Consider the following 20,281-nt stretch of genomic DNA (forward strand, 5'->3'; position numbering starts at 1 on the left):
TTCTCAACATATGATTACCAATAAAGAACACTTTTAAAAATAAATGCATAAAGGAAATTGTTGATAGTGTAACTACGAAGGCATTTTAGACATTTTGAACTAAAATGTTAATGTGCAGCAAGCAACGACGATGGTATGCAAATGCAAGCTGCACCAAAGAATTCTGTCACTGTTCAAGATCTGCCTAATATTGAAGAGATGGGAGGTTAATCTGGCTTTTTCTTTGCACATTAAACTGTCTCGTCTCTGGTAAGCTACAGCCAGAAAGAACAAAAGCCCAGGCAAATTGTAGGGGGAGAGGTTGCCATGGTTACACCACCGGTGCTGTCTGTTACCAGCCCGGTCTTCAGGGTGTGAGAGAGGGAAGCATTCGGAGAGGAAGGGGAGACAAATGTTATGTGTTGATTACAGCGTTGGTAATAGCAGTATGTTTTTCTAACGGGTGCAGCAAACCCACACGCTGCAGGAAAGCATCCAGGAAACCTCCAGACTGCAACACAATCAAGGAGATCTCATCACATAGCAACACACAAACAAGTTGTATTAGCTGTACATCACTGTCAAGAGCACATACACTCAAACATACCCAAACACCACACCCCAGTGATGATATATAGGCTTCACTATGGCCGACAGCCCTGCAGAACTGCTGCCTTTTCACACAAACAACATAGGTATGTAAATTCAAACGCCGTTTTTTCCCTCCACAAAACAACAAATGGAAATACGATGGTGAAAGAGTGAATCTTGGTTGTTTATTGCAAAAAATACATTAAGAAGCAACAACCAAAAGGAACCTAATCAAGTAGCTGGAGTAAAACTTGTGATTTAGATACTTTTGATGAATTAAATAGGAATCTTTGATAGCTTCATTGCAACAAATCCACTCTTCCTAGAAGCCGCTTTTATGTTTTTGGAAACATTCTTTTGTAAATCAAACATAATCTCCCACACCATGCCAGTATTTTGCGCATGCGCACTAATTGCCTTGTTTATTAACTGTTATGACATTTAAAATTTAAAAAAATGAGTAAATTTCTAGACCTGAGGGTAAACACCAACAAGTGCCATCATTTTTCTTTCTACATGCAATTTCAGCCTTTAAAACCAGAAAAACACCAATAATGTTGTCCGATCATTGTCTTCTGATAGCTAATACTTTATATGCTGTTTTTGAATGTGTGTTGTATTAGCAGTTTATTTTTTAATAACTATATAATATTGTTACACGTAGGAGGAACACAAACACATAAAATTTATTAATTTGATTGTTGGATTTTGCCAACTTTACTGGACCTTCCTGATCCTTCACACTCTCTAGCAAAGAATGTACTTCCTGTGACAACTGAGAAGGTTAAATATGCCAGAAACAATCATGGTGAACTTCCACACTGCTGTTATCAAGTCGATCGTCACCAACTCCATCACTGCGAGGCCTAATGCATTCACAGTGAAGGACAAGAGCAGATGGAGGACGAGGTTAGCTGATCTCTTTCACCCAAAACAGAAACTTTTTGAGACGAACCCATCATGATCAAAACATCAAGACTTAGGCCCTGTCCACACGTAGCCGGGGATCTGCCAAAACGTAGATATTTTTCTACGTTTTGGCCTGTCATCCACACGAAAACTGAGTTTTTTCACACGAAAACGGATCTTTTTAAAAACTCCGGCCAAAGTGAAGATCTGCGTTTTCTCCGTTTTGGGTGTCTGCGTGAGGACAGACAAAACCGGAGTTTTAAGGTCCGCAACGTCACTTTCCGCGACAAAAAAATGCTGACATCACGTGTGCGACCTGTGTTTACACTAGCCGACAGCATGGATGCCCTCAGAGCTGCGCTCGCTTTATCAATTGTCCAAGCGCTTTTTGCTTGTTTGTTTTTGCAAGAGGAATTACTGCTCCTTGCGGAAGACCACAGACGAAGGACGAGGTTAAGAACGGGGGAAGTACTGCCGCCTACAGGTCTGGCATGTCCTTAACAACGTATTTATCCGGGTACGTGTGGATAGTTTTTTTTTTAAAAACGAGATGGTGTGGATGCAAGTTTTTGGAGGGGTGGATATTCGTTTTTTTAAAAACCCGGCTACATGTGGACTAGGCCTCAGAAACAATTTGTTTCCCCTCTTCTACTAGACTCTTCAAAAGAACCCTCATGCTCTGTTTACAACTCTCAAAGGTGTGAACTACACTCTAAGAAATGAAAACGTTGAATTTACTTAACCAAGTCATGCCAACTGGTTCCACTAAACCTAGGTGTTTAACTGTAAAAAGTAATGTATGTTGTTATACGTAGTAATGTATAGTAAATGCAGTTAGCAAAAATATTTTATAAATAGCATTGTCCGACGAAAAGTCTACAATCGTCGGACAATATTGTCCGATATGCTTCTTCTCTTGACCTTTAAATATAAAGACACTTCCTGAAAACCACAAACTGCAGACTCTCTGTTGACAATTTATACGGAGACCGTGGCACAGACGTTCATTTTGTGTCAACCACTTATCAGAGATCCTCGCCGATCTCAGTAGCTCCCTGCAGCAGCACATTCTTCCGAGCAATCGTTATTGATCGCAAACATGAGGTAAGATTATTTCATATTATCGTAATGGTTTTGCAGAACTAAAGCACTGAATGACACTTAGCAGTGGTTTTTAAAAGTAGTCCAATGAGTCGTTCTGAACTATACCAGCAAGACGGCAAACAACTTCACTTCCTAAGGAACAGCAACAGGGCGCTCCCAATAACCCCTTATAATATTTCTGATGTTCCATAATAATTCCTAATAATTATTATTGTGGGCTGCATGGTGGCGCAGTTGTTAGCACTGTTGCCTCGCAGCACGAAGGTCGCAGGTTCGAAACTCGACTGCAGCCTTTCTGCGTGGAGTTGTGTGTTCTCCCCATGCATGCGTGGGTTTCCTCCGGGTACTCCGGTTTCCCCCACAGATCACAACATGCCCTATAGGTTATAAATTGTAAGTCGCTTTGGATAAAAGTGTCTGCCAAATAAATAAACATACATACATAAACATATCTGTAATATTTTCTGATCAGTTTTGCCAATTTATTTTATTTTATTTCTCTGAGTAAACTGAATGTTTCAGCCTCAGGTTTGCATTTAGCAGAAAATCACATTGATGCTTCTTTTTCAAATTATTTCATAAGATTATTGTTGCAATAAAAAAATATGTATACTATGCAAATGTCAGACGTCATTACAAAAGCCACTGTTGAATAGATACAAATCTGAATCACGCAAAGACGTTGTTCTATGTGGTTGAAAAACGTCCTGCGCAAGACAATCCCACTAATCCCATAATTTGGTTAAGTAAATTCAACATTATATTTCTTAGAATATATTTCATCAGTCCTTATGTCTGCTGGTAAACCACTATTGCACAGCATCTGCAATTTCTTGTATATATTCATACAAGTATTCATGTGAATACTTTATTACTTTATTATTAATAATACTTTATACTATTATTTGTTACGTTGATCTAAGGTATTTAGTTTTGCTCGGATTTAAATTTTTGTTTTGCACCAAAAACCAAAACAAATGTATCACTTAAATGACTATTTTATATCTACTTGGCAGTAAAGTAGTTCATTTGTTCATTCATATAGTTTATTGTTATTTTTAAAGGGATATTTCACCCAAAATTGAAAATTTGTCTGTTGACATATTTCCCAGAGTTTCAAAAATGGAAAAAAATATTTTTTACCAGCCCAGTCATTCTCCTGACCCGACTGTACTACTTCCACTTTAGCTTAGCATAAAACACAGTAAGTGACTGGATCCAATTAGCATTGTGAGTACAAAAGTCCTTAAAATCACTCAGTAGTGACCCCAATTCTGCTTGGTGACCTAAATAATCAGACTGGCTGCAAGTGAAAATAACAAGTAACATAAAGGAATCACAGGCACCATTTTAGACTTGGGACTACTTTATGACAAAGCCCAGCTGTAAGCCTCCACTGAAAGGTACAAGGCAGCCCCAAAGAGACCTGCTTCTGTAAACACAGATGCACAAGTTGCTGGCGAACTGGCATATAACACACACACTTGGTTTTTCTCCACTTTTCTAACTCTGGGAAATATGTCAACAAATAAAATTTAAATTTCGGGTGGAATGTCCCCTTTAAGGTTTCTGTTAAATTAAGTTACATTTATGTGCAACTATGTGATGATAATTCATTTCAGTTGTGATAAAATAGATGATGCAACTAGTGAGTTTTTTTCTTCTATATGTAGATCTTTGGCCTTAGCTAACAAAGACACAAAACCCATTTAGGATTGACTTTGCAATTCAAAAATGTTCCATGCTTGTTGAAATGATTTTCAACCAAAACTCAAATCGCTGACTACCAAAAATATATTTCACCCAACCCTTTTTTCATTTTCAATAACTACTGAAATGCAGCCATGTCCCAATGATCAAATAAATAACATGGAATTGCATCTATGCAGAGGTTTCATTTTTGTCTCTGACGACACAAAAAAAATCACCAAATATTACCTGCAGTTATAGCATGAGCTCTAGTTAGATCCCCATTAAAGCCATTCTCCCTTCCAGTGTAAGGACCTGCAGCCACGTGGGCTCCGCCAGGCTGGCAGGTTCTGTAGGCCGAGGATGAGTAGCCATTAGCTCCAAGGGTGCCACCTGGTTCTTGTCCCCCTGATGGGTCCCACTGCGGGGTGTCCTCTTCTGGCTGTCGACTGTCTGCCATGCTAGCTAGCAGCTAGCGAGATTGAAAATGGCTAGGGTCTTGACTTCTAAGTGAAAGAGTAGAAAAGAGTAGGTGTAGTTAGAACACGGCAAACCGATTATTACCTGCAATGTTACATAAAAGAGAATAAACAGTACACAGGCTTTGAGACACACGGCATCAGTCACTTTCACAAATCTCTTTCTGTCAGACATGATCCCGGCTGCAGCTCCGCTTCACTAGCAACCGCTTTCAAAGTGCAGCTGTGCTGCTGTGAGTTTGTGTGTAGGTGGTGAATCACTGTCCTTCGCTGTTGGCGGGCAGATGACAACCATGATACAAAACCCTATTGATTTTCTAGTGTGTGTGTATGTGTGAGTGTGCGTGCGTGCGTGCGTGTGTTTTGGGTAATGACTCATAGCCAGTGGGTCAGGTGAAAATCAGATTGAAAAAACAAGCTGAAAAGATCTTGGATTATTTTGGCATTCAAAGGTGGACTTTAACCAATCCCTCATGGTTGAACCCATTGGAAAACTCAATTATGTAAACACAGGTGCTGAGAATTTTTTTTAAAGTCAAATATAAGAGCAAGTCACCCCCAAATCAACTTTTTTCCCCGCTAAATATATATAAATAAATGTGTGTCTAATCATGCTGCAGACACGTGTAGTCAATAGTTTTGCACTTTAGTGCATTTTAGTTAAAATTTAAATTTTCTGCCTAAACTGTCAGTGTTGTGCCGTTGTCAGGTGAAAACTCTGCACTGCATTTGAATTTAAATCTGTCATTGCTATTGGCTAAGAGGTACCCTAGGACGTTAGCTGGTACCATATGATGTCACAATGTCATTGTGAGCCTGTGTGTGTGTGTATTTGTTAGTTGCTCTGCCCTCTTGGTCTTCTAGGCGACAGCATTTGTTGCATTTTTCAAACAGGAAGTGGGAATGGAGTAAGACTGGTAAGGGGTGACTTGTTCTTTAAAGATCAGGTTCCCTAGGAAACCATTTTTTACTTATTATTTTTGAAAATGACCAGTCACTCTGAGTTTAACATGCACGCTAAAGGTGAAAACAGCCTTCTACCCTTATTTCCTTCATTTTCTTCTGATAGCAAAAAGACCAAAAACAATCCTCCGTTCAGAAAAACCCAACAACTCCACATTATGCTGCCACTAAACACACATGGACTCACCCATCTTGGCTTGCAACAGGGATGGCTTTTTTTTTTTTTTGGCTTAGCGTCCAGGAGAGAGCAGAGTGTGCCTTGGCTAATAAAAGCTAACTGTTAGCATTAGCAACTCCACCACTCGGCAGAACTCCTCCATACTATTTGTGGTGATAAAACATCAACATTGGAGGGAAAACAGTTTCAGTGGTAGAGTCACATTAATATTAGCCAATCAGAGGCAAGATGTCCAAATATCAGGAAATAAGACTCTTAATCCTGCCGTCTGAAGGTAATTCCTCCTCTGGGTGACTTCTACATCTTAAAAGAAACTCACCAGAGATTTTTTTTTACCTCCAGCACAACGTTCAAGGTATTCATCCCTACTAGAGAGCACTGCTAATGTGTTAAAATATGAGTAAAGTTGGCCTTTAAAGGATGTGATCTAGACCACCCATATTTCCAGTGTTGATCAACATGGTGCATAAAGTAAATGTCTTTCACATAAAAATGCCAAATAAAATTTAAGTTACATGTCTGTTTCTCTTTTGATGTGATTGTAGAGAAAATCTATTTTATTTTTGCTGTTTTTTCCCCACTAATTGGTTATTTGACATCAACACCAATTCATTCAATTTACCACAGCCTAACCAGAAAAGAGTAGAGGCAGAGACAAGCAAGAAACCCAGATGGGTCTTTTTTAGGAAAAGATCGTGGTTGCTAGTACCTGATCCGTGCGTGTTTGTGTAGAAGCAATTTGTCAATTAGTTCTGCAGTCCACAGAGATGTAGAGACTGAGGGAAAGCCTAATGATGAAAACAGGAGTCAATAACTGCAAGCCCGTGTGCAAAGCAATGCTACACTGAGCAATGCTCACTGTGTTCACATTACGCCCGAGTCTACAGTTTACAGACAGAACACACAGATCAAAACCAAGATTCCTAATGACAAGGATGCTAATAGTTTATACATAAAGTGATCGGAACTGAATCGCAACTGTTTTCATATATATATATATATATATATATATATATATATATATATATATATATATATATATATATATATATATATATATATATATATCTGTGAATGAAAAGGAAATCTTTGTGAAATTAAAGACAGGTAGATGGATCTATGAACGATTGAATAAATGATACAGAATACAGAAAAAGGCCTTTAAAAAATAAACTTGTATGAAAGTTTCTGCATCTTCTCAAATCCACAGTGTTCATGCAGCGGTATGCGTGCTTCCATGTCAGTACTGTCCAAACCTGCCATAAGTAAAGCTGAGAACACTGGGGGAAATCCATAACTGGCAGCTTTATAAAAGTATCTTTTCCTGCACAGCGTGCATCTGAGTTGTTCCTTAGCCACCACTGTCTTATCTGTTGCCTAGTTTCTCTGCTAAAGCCTGAAAAGCCAATATTAGGAGAGCCATAAAATACGGAGCTGAGGCTGCCGTCCTGGTGGTGGTGTCTACGTGCTGTCTGGAGATGAAGGTCACTTTGAGCTCTGGCTAATTTCCACAACCAGTAAGATCACTATGACCGGTGGCCAGAATCTGGGTGAGTGGTGGTTTATGAGGAGGAAAAAGAAACCATCTTCAGAAATGCTGCAGGCCAGTCGAGCTGCGCAAAAAACAGTCAGTTTGCAACGTGATCTGCATCTATACGAGCATGCTGGTGTCTGAACGAAGCAGAACCCCTTTCTGACTTAAAGCCTGATACAAAAACAGTTGGGGCTACTGCAGTGTATCAACATAATGTCTAATCATAAGAAACCACTCCTTTCTTATTAGCATAAAACATTAACCCAGCTGCAGAGCTCTCGTGTCACGCCTCTGCTAACAAACAAGAACTGCATCCACTCTGTATTTAAAATGTAACACACACTTTTGAATAGAAATGAAAGGGGTAATAGAAGAACAAAAGAAGCAGATTACACACTTAGCATGTAAAGTAGAGACTATGAGATGGTAGCATAATAGATTTGTGTGTCGGGCATCGCGGCGGGCAGCAGGTCGATTGTGACTGGCAAAAAGCCTGCGGCACTCAGCCAGAAGGGAATGGGTGATCCTGATAGGTATCCTCTCTAAGATGATGATTAGCGAGCTAAACAATTGGGGCTCATCCATTGGGGGCTCTAGCATTCCACCCTCCTTCATGTGCAAGGAGGAAAATATCTAAAAGTAAAAAAATCTGCAATATATAGCACAGGCCAAATGTTTGAACACACCTTCTCATGCAATGTGTTTTCATTATTTTCATGACCATGACCATTTACAAAGGGGCCAACAAGAAGTGCTACACACCTCTGGGAACTCTTTCAAGACTGTTGGAAAACCATTTCAGGTGACTACCTCTTGAAGCTCAAGAGTGTGTAAAGCAGTAATCAGAGCAAAGGGTGGCTTTTATGAAGAAAATAGAATATAAAACATGTTTTCAGCTATTTCACTTTTTTTGGTTAAGTACAAAACTCCACGTGTGATCATTCATAGTTCTGATGCCTTCAGTGAGAATCTACCAATGTAAATGTAAATTCTTCTTCCAGCTCTTGGAGAGTACAGACGCTTTTTTCCTCCTCTCCTCCCTATCTTATCCCAAGGCTCCGGCTCATCTCTGGGTGTACGGCTACTTCTGCATTTTTTCTGGAAACTGGAAACTGAAATTACTAAAATGTACCTGGTCAGTTGGTCTCTCAACGCGATTGACAACATTTTTTCAACGATGAGAACGGGGAGAAGGGGCTCCCGGGTGCCCCTCTGGGACAGATCCAGTTGGGCATATCATGGACTCCTGGAAACAGTGGAACCTGATTTGCCTATCTCAACTGCCTGTAGAGGATTCTGAAGACGTCTGGATATTCATGGTGTTGGTGTCAGGTGCAGGCTTCAGCTAAAATGTGTGATGAGTTCCGTGACTTTTTTATTGGGAAAGTTGCTGCACTCCGGGCTACCATGTCTAGGGCACCGGTATGTGGCCGTTCTGTTACTGCCATCAGAGGTTTGGTAGCATTTCAACAAATTAGATGATTTGATAAAGGTCGCTGGGAAGACTAAGCCAAGCGGATCGCTGGACGAAGTGATGCCAACGCGCCTCTTTAAAGAAGTCTTTCATGTAGTCGCCCCTTTAATATTGCACATAATTAACATGAGTCTCAGTTCTGGTATAGTCCCTGACGATTTCAAAAAGGTGGTTATTCAACCTTTGCTCAAAAAGCCTGGACTGTATGCTTCGCTGGCTGCAAACTACAGGCCCATTTCGAAACTTCCATTCTTAAGTAAGGTACTAGAGAAATATGTTTACCACCAGCTCTTGGTTTTTATGGATGAAAATGCCATTTTAGAGACTTTCCAGTCTGGCTTCAGATACACAGCACGAAGACTGCACTGGTTAGAGTGCTCTATGACATTTATCTAGCGACTGATGGCGGTAATTCTGTGTCGTTACTTCTGCTGGACCTTACGGCTGCCTTTGACACGATAGATCATGAAGTGATGTTTCACCGTCTACATCATTATGTCGGGATTTCAGGGTTAGCCCTGGAGTGGTTTAGATCATACCTGACAAATAGAAAAATGTGTGTTAGGATGGGAAGTTATTCCTCAGAGTACTCTGATCTACCCTGGGGGGTACCACAGGGCTCGATATTGGGACCTCTGTTGTTTTCGGTTTACATTCTGCCCTTAGGTGACATCTGTGTGAGCTTGGAGTTCAATTCCACCTATATGCTGATGATTGTCAGCTGTACCTGCCTCTGAACACGTCAAGTGGTCTCTCTATTTCTATTCTTACTAACTGTTTGAGGGAGATCAAGACCTGGATGAGTGAAAATTTTCTGAGCCTAAATGATCACAAAAAAGATGCTATATTGTTTGCTCCAAGCATACATTGTGACTCTTCCCTAACTGACTGTGGGTCATTTAACCCTTTAGGCGCCATAGTTTTTTTTAGTAAAAAATGAATTTTTTATATCAATATTTTAAGAGCTTGTAGCTTAAATCTGGTTAGAGATAGACGAATATTGTAAATTAGAAAAATCTTCAGTATGAGCCAAATTTTGTGATAGGAACAAATTCACTCACATAATTTGCATATTATGACATCATCAGGTGGCAGCAATATTGGATTGCATCACATTTGCAGATTTTTGTTTTTTTATGTTTTTGTCTTATTTTCTTTGTGTTGTTATTGTTTATGATACATATATACATATTCCTATGTAGACATATATAACTATGTATGTATATATATAACATTCTGGGTTTCGATAAATAGAGAAACCAGTGTGAGCTGACAGCTGACCCCTTTCAACACGCTCATCATTGTTTACTAAGTGGAGAAAATAAAGGATGACCTCAAATCTGTTTCTTGACATCACTTTGCTGAAGCCAGGTGTATATGCTGGCTAAAAGCCAGCCCAATAATCCTCAATCTCAGGCTTTCTACAAGCCCCATGCAGAACTGAATGGCAATGAATGCTTTCATTTCTGGGACAGTTACATCGTACCAGTCATTATACCTGGAGCTAGATTTCAGTTCCTCCCTCTCTAAATACTGGTGAGCATTTTGGTTAGTTTAAGTTGTGATGAGGATCCAGAATTCCTCATCCAAAAAAACTGACAGAAAATCAATGTGTTCTGAATTTGACAGATCCCTGTCTCCACAGTATCCAACTGGCTCATCAAAATGCCTGATCCACTTGGAATATTGTTCCTCTTCTCCCAATCTAACCCAGCCATCATCATTATTATTGTCACTGAGGCGGTGTTGGGCCACCCCCCTGCTAGCAGTGATTTTTTCCCCCGTGGTTCCTCCCCCACCTGCTGCAATCCCCACGGTTTACACCCCCGGGGCTGAATCGATTTAAAATCTGTTTTAAAATTGTTTTAAAATACTCTTACTGGTTTTTAAAATGTTAATTGGTTTGGCCCCTCCTTACTTGGTGTCACTGCTTCAACTGTACACCCCTGTACGGTCACTCCGCTCGGAGAACCTCATGCTCCTCTCGGTCCCAAGGACGCGCCTAAAGACACGTGGTGATAGGGCCTTTGCTGTGGCAGGTCCTAAGCTTTGGAAAGAGCTTCCTCTCAACATAAGGGCCTCCAACTCTGTTGCGGTTTTTAAGGCAAGGCTAAAAACCTACTTTTATGATCTGTCTTTTAATCTTTCTAACTAGTTTTATTGTTTTACTTATAGCAATCTGCGCACTCACTGTATTTTTTATCTGTATCTTGTGATACAATGTTTTTATTTTCTGGACTTAATGTTTTGTTTTTACTTGATCAGTGTAGTGCCTTGGTGGCATCTTTAAGCCTGTAAGGCGCGATTAACAAATAAAGTTGAGTTGAGCTCCTGCTCTTTGGCCTAGGAAGCTTCCTGGCTTACCGGAAAATTAACGAGCTGTCGAGGACTATTGGCGCTCTCCCCAGCTCAGGGATGGATTACACCACGCTGTGAAGGCACAGACTCAAATATTTGTCGAGATGAGTCATAAGCTTGGAACTTTGGCTGAGATTCATGCGTTGGCACAAAATATGGATGCCATCAAGGAGCGAGTGGATGAATCAGCATGAATTGGGATAGATTAATTTACGCCATTATTGGATTCAGAGGGGTTGAGGACCAACGTAACTTTAAGACAGAGAGGAAATTATCTCTGTCTGGTCCCAAAACAATTTCTAATGTGAATCTGGTGCCCTTGAGCCTGTGAGGCTGCAACAAATACTCCCCCCTCAGAAGAATTGTGGAATGCTACCGTTGCTATTTCAACTCTGTCTCCCTATCCCAGCCTGGGCAGGACTGCCAGCTGTGAAAGCCACCAAATCGTTCCAAGAGTCACTGTGCCCTCCAAACCCCAACAACCTCCCTCCCCTGTCCAGACTGAGGTGACGTGCGCTGCTTATCGTGGCTGCAGGCAGTGACGTGTGGAGAGTCCCAAACCCACAACCCCACCTAGTGGACACTTATGTTGTGTGATGTCTGAAGTCTGTTGCATTTCTGTCTGAGGTGTTTTTTGCAAAGCAAAGCTGCCCTCCCTGTGGAGGGTAACTCTGAAGTGCCTTTTTTCCCCTCCACCTGAACCAATCCTCATGTAAACCCCTCTTATCTCTATTAAGGTAGCGCGACTCAGGGTTGCGAATGACCACAGTCACCTACTCTTGTCATGTGTTTTTGCCTATGTATGTCTGATCTCTGAATTGTGTGAACTGAAACTCTAATTTTCCTCTGGGATTAATAAAGTATCTTTGAATGTAACTGAATTTGAATTGAAAATAAAGACAACACATTGAATGAGTCAGGCCTGTACAGTAGATTGTACATATTAGGGATGAGCGAGTACACCACTATCTGTATCTGTATCTGTACTCGGAGTGGGCTTGGCATAACCCGGAAGTGGGTGTGGTTTAACCAGAAGTGTGTGTGGTTTACATCAATACATTATTTTAAATCTGAAATAATATGGATTGATCAAAAGTTGCTATGTGTATTGTTTATTTGAAAACTATTTAAAGAGCAGCCTCAGAATTGAGATTAAATATTTTTGATCACAATAGTAAAGGAACTATTACAGAACAAGCTTTTCAATAAAATCAGAACATTAATATTTAAGTGCATGAATTAATACATCTGAACCCATGCAATAGGAACTAGTAAATATGAAATGCTAGAACCAGACACAACTTTATTTTAATTCGATTAAACTGATTTTTTCTTAACGTTCTTGGCATTTTTTCCCCACACAAAGTTAAACAAAACAATGTTGATTAAGGTGTGCGTGTGGGAGATAGAGAGGGAGAGAGAGAGAGAGTTAAAAAAAATTTAAAATCCCAACCAGAGCGGAGGCAGTGACTCGCGCAGCACGTCAGCTCTGTCTTGTCAAATCCACCACGTAAGTTACAAAAAAATTAACTTTAAATATTCAACCGAAAAAGAGGCGAGCTGAGGAAAACCTAGGGAGTGCTGAAGAAACGTGAGCAACAGTGGAGCAAGCACAGAGAGATCCATTACTGTCTGTGTGTGTGCGTGGATGAGCCGGACGGACTGCGCTCCCGCTGCAGAGTTTTGTCTGTAGGGAGGGGCAGGCGCTCTATGTGACTGGCTAATCACAGAGCGTGAAGACAGTCAGTTACCCAATGAGGATTTTCCTTCAGCACGATTACAGATATTTACGAGTTTTACTCGTTTCATGCTCGTCTTCATCAAAAAGGCTTTATCCGTACCGAGTATCCGGCTCATCACTAGTATACTATATATCTTTACTATAAATGAGTCAGTTTTGCTTAATTGTGTTTTCCTACATGCAATCTGAATTATTTACACATCATTTGCACCAGCTGTCCCTTACTAAACAGTGAATTTTCCCCAAGAGACTCATTAACATTAATCCTCAGCTGAAGTTAAACAGCCAATCACATTTGGTTGCTAGGGAGAACTGGAGAATTTTTGGTCAGTCAGCATCACTGAATTTAATGCTTCTGTGGTGCTGGCTGACAGCACAACAGGCATCATGTACGTAGACGTGACTTGGAATGGTTCTGCCTATTGGAGTTGCAGCAGGCCGCCATCTTGGATGGGTTCCCATTTGCCCTCAGTAGAAATTAAATATAAAATCCTAACAGGTAGGCTACAAAAGTCAATAGTAATCAAAAGCGATTTGTTTTCAATAGTGTGCCAATTGTTGCAACCGTAGACTGTACAGAAATCGGGCATAGTTGCCCACCCTGCATTGGCTCCAGTTGAGTTTGGAGAGTGAGGAACCCACCCAAAATGGCGACAATGCTGTTATGCTCTTCAGCACCCAATGGTGCGTTGCTACAGCCCCCTGTATTTAGGCTGTTGAGTTATACTTCCTCTGTTCATCCTGAGAGGTGAACCCCATGAATCAGCTTAACTCCCCCACCAGAGGGCACTATGATCTGGAACCCTTTGACACTTAAGGCCTGCTGCTGTACAGGCAGCTGGTGCGCATCAGCTAATTAAGAGACCTGCACCAATGGTTGAAGATGAGGCGCAGAGCTACATATTCATGTCTACAGATAGCACCCCTGCTGCAGGAAACAGCTAGCTGTTAGAAGGTGCCTTTATGTGCTTATAGCATTTAACACAGAATTTCCAATCTTATTCTTATGTTGTGTCAGTGACACCTGATGGTGGAAATGCGTATTACACATTCAGTTGTGAATGCTTTGAGTAGATGATTGATACACACAGAGACCGAAGCTTGAAAACAAACTAATGTCAAAATAAAATGTTGACAAGGAAAAAAATGGGCGTTATAGACAGCTGTTTGGTAGAAACAGCAGACGGATCTCATGAATGACAATCCTAAGACTGCCCACTCCAGTCACATGACCCTGTGTTGTGTTTGTACCTGAACTGTTCTGCTGTGATCAGTGCCTACACTGTCTTGTATATAGTAGCCATTTCTTTCATTTTTGTCACTTTATATTATTATTTTATCATGATTAGATTTTTACTTCCTATATTTGCTTATCTCTTATTTTTATGTTTCTTTTTTGCACCAATAACTGCAGCAAATTTCTAATGTTGTGATTTCTTGCTCATACGGCAACAAAAGCCTTCCGATTCTTCTGATTTTGAAAGACGTACACAGTGGGGTTGTGTGTATTTTTGCTAATATTGTAAATTTGATACTTGACTTTATTTGTAAAACTTTTTAACCCTCCCACTGTCTTCATGGGTGACCCCACGAGGTTGAGAAGGATTGATGGTTTATCCCTTGAGGTCCACGTGGCAGGGGTGGGGTTGTGTTCACTCATCACCCCTGCCACATGGACCTCAAGGGATAAACCATCAATCCTGCTCAATGATCAACTTTCCTCGTGGGCTCGCCCATGAAGACAGTGGGAGGGTTAAAGGGATACTTTGCAAATGTTTCATATTTTTAAATTGTTTTCTTGAGCCAGTATGTCCTAAAATGACCCTTTACAGGGTTAATGAAAGGCTACCCAGCCTCTTTCACCCCCTGCAGCCAGAATAATCCACTTGCAACTTCAGACTGACGGGCCGCTCTGTTGGGAGATTGAGGTGACATACCTGGTGCTGCAGTCTGATTCCAGCATGTTTCTTGCATGTTTTAGATTATAAACACAGGTGGTTTGTTTAATTTATAGATTAATTACTCCTGTAGACATTAATGAAGGCTGGGGAGACATTTCAGCTGTTAAATTAAGGTGTTAAAAAATGAACGCACCGCAAGGAGATAGATTTTGCTTTCGTGTCTACTAACGGACACTAAGGGATGAAAAAAGCAAGCCAAAACTGCCTAAATCCCCCTTAATTGAAAAAGGGAAATAAATGATTGTTTTGGAATTGTAGTCATTTTCCATCTCTTCTCTGAAGGGAAACATAGCCTCACCATGAATGTTTTCACCAGCCGCCACTGAAACTAAAGTACTGCAAAGAAGAAATGTCTAAGAACATGAAATCTCAATCCATTAAAAGGGAAATGTTTGAAGTTTTCTTTTTATTTTGCACTTCTCACATTAGAGCATGGAAAAGAATGTCCGTCATGGAGGAAAAAAATATATTGTCAAAACGAAATAAGATAAACGTTAAAATACTTTTTGACAGCCAACATTTAATCGATCCTACTCACACCATGGTTACAGATATGAAGTTTGTATTGTTTGTTTATTTTTGTTTGGTTTAGTTTTTATGTCAACTGACAAATTATCTTGGCACAACAAACTGCCAGTAGACTGACGGCTAATTACAGGCTGTTCTTGCATAACATCTTTTCAATGTATAACAGCAATTAGCAATGCAAAATGAAAAGGCGACATTGAGGAGAATGTCCCTGAAAATGATCTGTTAAGCTCTATGTTGGGAGTGTTTTTAGAACGATCTTCAATCGACTGACACACAACGTCTGTTCGTCCTAAATGGCCTGAGGTTGATTCGTTCTATGAATACGTCAACCATTAAAACTCCTGCCAGACCACTGAGACAATTAAGAAGACAATTTGTCATGTTCATAGCTCTTACCTGCTTCTCCTCCAGCTGCATTTCTTAGCACATCAAAACCTTCCTCCCACCAGTTATTTCTTCCTCATCCTCACCTACCTCCACCTCCCACCACTAATGTTCCTCCTACTCACTCCTCCACCTTTCATCAGGCTTCAGCACTCTCAAAACAGCGCTCTCTATTGCCTTGTCTCCCTCCTACGAGCGGAGCACTTTACATGCCGCCATCTCATGGCGTGTGTGAGTGTGTGAGTGCGAGTCACACATGCTGCATTGCAGGCCTCCGATGGCCATATCGCGGCAGGGGCCTGAGGGGCTAGGGATGCAAGATCTTGTGCCTCCAAGTGGGACTGTGTACATGTTTTTAGAAAATATGCCCAAATGTGAAATTTTCTTTCTGATGTAAGCTGGCATGGGAGGGATAAGAAATACAAATGCAGATTCATATTTTCTTGTTAATATTCTTGTTGTTCTGTATGTGAAAGTTTAAGACAGTTCTTTTGCATGTACAGCAAACATCAAGCCAGCAGAGGGCCTTCACACACATGCAGGCATGGAATAACTATTCAATGATTCTTTTATTTTTTTAGCAGGGCAAATAATTTAAAACTGTCTTCTTTATTGATAATCTTTGGCTAAATTTACAGGAAGACGTAATGGTGAACACCTTTGTAACTTCTCAAAATAAGGCATGGAGTAGAGTGGTTTGTTGATTTGATCATGGCTGCAATCATTATTTCAACAAATTTGCTGAGAGTTTAGTATGAATGAGTTGTTTTCTTTGGGGGAAAAACGGCTTTCAGTAAGTAGGAGTTAAAAAGAGGAGAGAGCGGAAAACAGCGAGATTTGAAGTCTTATTAATATGCATGATATGCTATGAGACATCTCGCCTCTGACTGACTAACAGCAACAAGACTCTTCCGCTGCATCTCTTTGCTCTTCTTTGTTGGGTAACAAAAAGCAATGTTGATGTCTTATCTCCTTGAATAACTCAAGCATGTTGTGGAGTTGCTAATGCTAATGGTTAGCTTCCACTAGCCAAGACACTCTCTGCTCTCTCCTCGCTGCAAAATCAACACAGGCCAAGGTGGGCGTGTCCATGAATGCTAATTTCACAGTGTGACATCGACATGTGTGGCTTTTTCGGACCTCAGTGTTTCCCTCTTCATTTTCTCTAAGCAGCTAAAGCAGGACATAGGGTTTAAAGACTATTCTCATTTTCTGCATGCATGTGAAACTCAGACCATTCATATAAAAAAGAATTTTACTTTTCTGAGTGAACCGCCACTTCAGGCTTTTACATCAAACAGATTTGGATTTTACACAAAGGGATAACATATGGAAGACAAAACGTATCATTACCTCTAAGGAGTATGAATCCAAACATGTAATAATATACAATAATAAAAAGATATAATCAAAAAGTGAAATTGTTTTGTATAATGTGTTGTCCTCTTCACACTGGTGCTATACTGCAGCACACATTGATGTACTTTAGCACCAGTTTGCAGTGACATGACTTTTTCCCCCCGTTCTTTTCAAATGAACCTCAAGCGTGTTCAACAGCAACAGTCTGAAAAAAATCAATGAATTAAAAAAAGTGTTCTTCATATTTAAGGTCCAAATGTCAACATTGGGTCTTAGCCCCCCAGTTGTCACATATTTGAATCAACAATTATATTCTGCTCTAAAATCAGTGTATTTAAACAAAGCTAAAAATAAAAATAAAACCAAACACCCTATGAGTTATACTTATAGCCTTGTGCCAGTGCAGCAAAAACTTTTAAATTAATGCAATTACCTATATCTATTTTTCTCTGGCTAAATTCCATTTGGTTCTTTCCCCAATCAGCAAATAACTTGCAAAACACCTCAGAGTTTCTTGATAATTACACCACTGTCTGATTATGCATAACGCCTGTGCATGCACACTGAGGTAATGGATGTGCTGCTGGTTACCCAACTGTCATTTGTGCATGAGCACAGGACTGGTGATGTGTTCTTGGTCATCCCACCTACAGCTGCTCATGAACAGAGGCTGATGTTGTGTTCGTGGTTCTCGCTAATGACTCAGATCGTGTTTAGTTTTAGCCACTGCTATATGGATTATCAGTTTATTAATCATATATATCTTGCACATAATCTGTATGACTGAGCGTCTGTCCATGGGGTGGGGCCAGATGAAAGTACATGGGCAAAATGAAGAGCTTTAGCAAACAACATGTGAATTTATTAAGATGGCAACATGCAGAACAGCTGGGAGGATGGGTTGTAATGCCAGGAGGGTGGAAAACAGGGGTGACGGTTTCAGTGTGGAAACAAGTTTTTAAAAAAAGGAAGTAAAATGAAGTAATAAAAAAAATTGGGTTCCGCGGATTAGCAAAACCAGGAACACACAGCAGCATTCTCTGGTCAGAGCCAGGATCAAACCTGCAACCATCCGATTACTGGACAACCTGAGCTACTGCTGTCCCAATTAGCTATTAGCAATCAACAAAAGTGCCTGTGTCCAAACTTAGTGGCTGAATCATTTTAAGATCTGGCTTCCCCCATTCGACATAGGCTGGTGTCAGTATCAGACAGGTCATCTGTTGAACAGGAAGACCGGAAGTGAACGGCGGTAAAACTGGATGGTGTTACCTCAGCATATGCCCTGTCGCTTAGCAACCATGATGACGCTAAACACACATTAAAACTACACAAGCTACCGCTACCTCTAGAGAGAGGACATTTTCTACATTATAACACACAGATCTGTCCTTTCAGTAGACATTGTATAAAAATGAACATTTCTAGCAAAAACATGAAAGTTGAGCTGGAATTTTAAAGTTGCACTTAAAGTTAATTTCCTTTCTCAGTGGCCTAGTGGTAGAGTGTCCACCCTGAGACTGGGAGATCAGAGGTTCGACTCCTGGTCGGGTCATACCAAAGACTTTGAAAAAAATGGGACCCAATGCCTCCCTGCTTGACACTCAGCATTAAGGGGTTGGATTGGGGGGTTAAACCACCAAATAGTTCCCGAGCGCGGCTGTGTCTGCAGCTCACCGCTCCCCCAGGGGATGGGTCAAATGCGGAGAACAAATTTTGCACACACACCTGTGTGTGTGACAACTAATGGGACTTTAACTAAAGATAAGTAGATATTTACCATGAATAGTTTTTTTTTTCCCTCAGCATACCGAAGATTAACCAAACCGTGACATCAAAGCCAAGATACGCATTACCGGGATTTAAGTCGTATAGTTACACAAACTAGTGTCAGACAATCAAATAGTCAGTAGATTCACTCCTGCTTTTTATCACATTATGTAATATTTGCTCAAGTCTAGTTGGTGGAATTTATTGTGTTTTAAAATAACGTCAGTTTTAGAAACTCCACCAGCTGACCCTCATGCAGTCTCTTCTTCTTAATCAAGACCGAATACCTGTAACCTTGTTTTTCTCCTCTCACAGAAAACAGAGGCAGTCATGAAAGCGTGACTGCCTTTCTGTGGGTCTTAGTGTTGATTGTCTCACTAAAGCAGCTCTCCTCTTCCCACTCATTGCTCCTAGCAGCCTGCACTCGCATGTACATCCGCCCACACCGCCATTTCATTTGTGGAGGCTGCAGCCGTTCTTTTTGTCTCTCTCGCAGTAAATGTTACTTTGCTCTCTCATTCTGACAGACATTCATCACATCTCAAAGGCTCAAGATGAAAAAAAGTGAGTCTGAGCAGGATTAGGTGCATGCCATCTCAGGTTTTTTGGTGTGTCTGGATTTTCTAAATCACATGCACAATAAGCACATGGCTGCTGTGATGATGACAGGTAGAGCATTTCTCTGACTTCATCAAAAAAAAAAATAGAATTGGTTAGATCTGGTAACATTTACGTGCTCACATAGTATTACCTATATAGGTGGTGAGGGACTTTGGATGATCGGTCGAGTGGAATCCAAAATATTTGAAGTCTCCACAAATATCACAAGGCTCTTGTCAAGACTTTCAGATGAGTGCTAAATGCCAACAGAGATATAGTCCCAGTTGTTCCTGTTAAGAAAAATAAAAAAAACAAGAGAAAAATCATATCAATACATTTTTAGAGCTTTTACATAAATTGCATTTGTCTATTTAAACAACATCTGATTGGTACCTTTGAGGAACACCATGGCACGACACAATTAGAACAAGTTTTAAAGTGATTTGTTAATTATTTAGAGAAAAGCAACACAATTTTATTTCTATGACTTAAAATAATTTAAAACAAAGAAAAACATGTTTTACATATCTGCTTACATTATGAACCATCATAAATATGACATCGCACAGAGAAAAGGCCATTTACAACCAGTCCACAGCCTCTGCTGCATAGTTACAGAATTTATTTGTTGCTTAGTTTGTTTCTCTTTACCTTTAATACAGAAAAAAAACCTCCCA

At 40.3% G+C, this 20,281-nt stretch overlaps 1 protein-coding gene across 9 annotated transcripts in view; it reads right to left on the bottom strand.

Moving 5' to 3' along the window:
• Positions 1-20,281, bottom strand: part of map2 (microtubule-associated protein 2) — a 108,224-nt gene that overhangs the window by 52,378 nt on the left and 35,565 nt on the right. For 8 of the 9 annotated variants that reach the window (XM_054747042.2, XM_054747040.2, XM_054747041.2 and 5 more), the window contains exons 3-4: positions 19,756-19,894; positions 4,522-4,778 (exon numbers count right to left, since the gene is read on the bottom strand). In XM_054747042.2, coding sequence (XP_054603017.1) covers positions 4,522-4,732 — 211 coding nt within the window. In that variant the 5' untranslated portion in view covers positions 4,733-4,778; positions 19,756-19,894. The remainder of the gene's footprint in view (positions 1-4,521; positions 4,779-19,755; positions 19,895-20,281) is intronic. The other variant, XM_054747038.2, reaches the window with a different exon arrangement.

The sequence above is a fragment of the Nothobranchius furzeri genome, chromosome 14 (assembly GCF_043380555.1).
Source record: "Nothobranchius furzeri strain GRZ-AD chromosome 14, NfurGRZ-RIMD1, whole genome shotgun sequence".
Classification (NCBI taxonomy): Eukaryota; Metazoa; Chordata; class Actinopteri; order Cyprinodontiformes; family Nothobranchiidae; genus Nothobranchius; species Nothobranchius furzeri.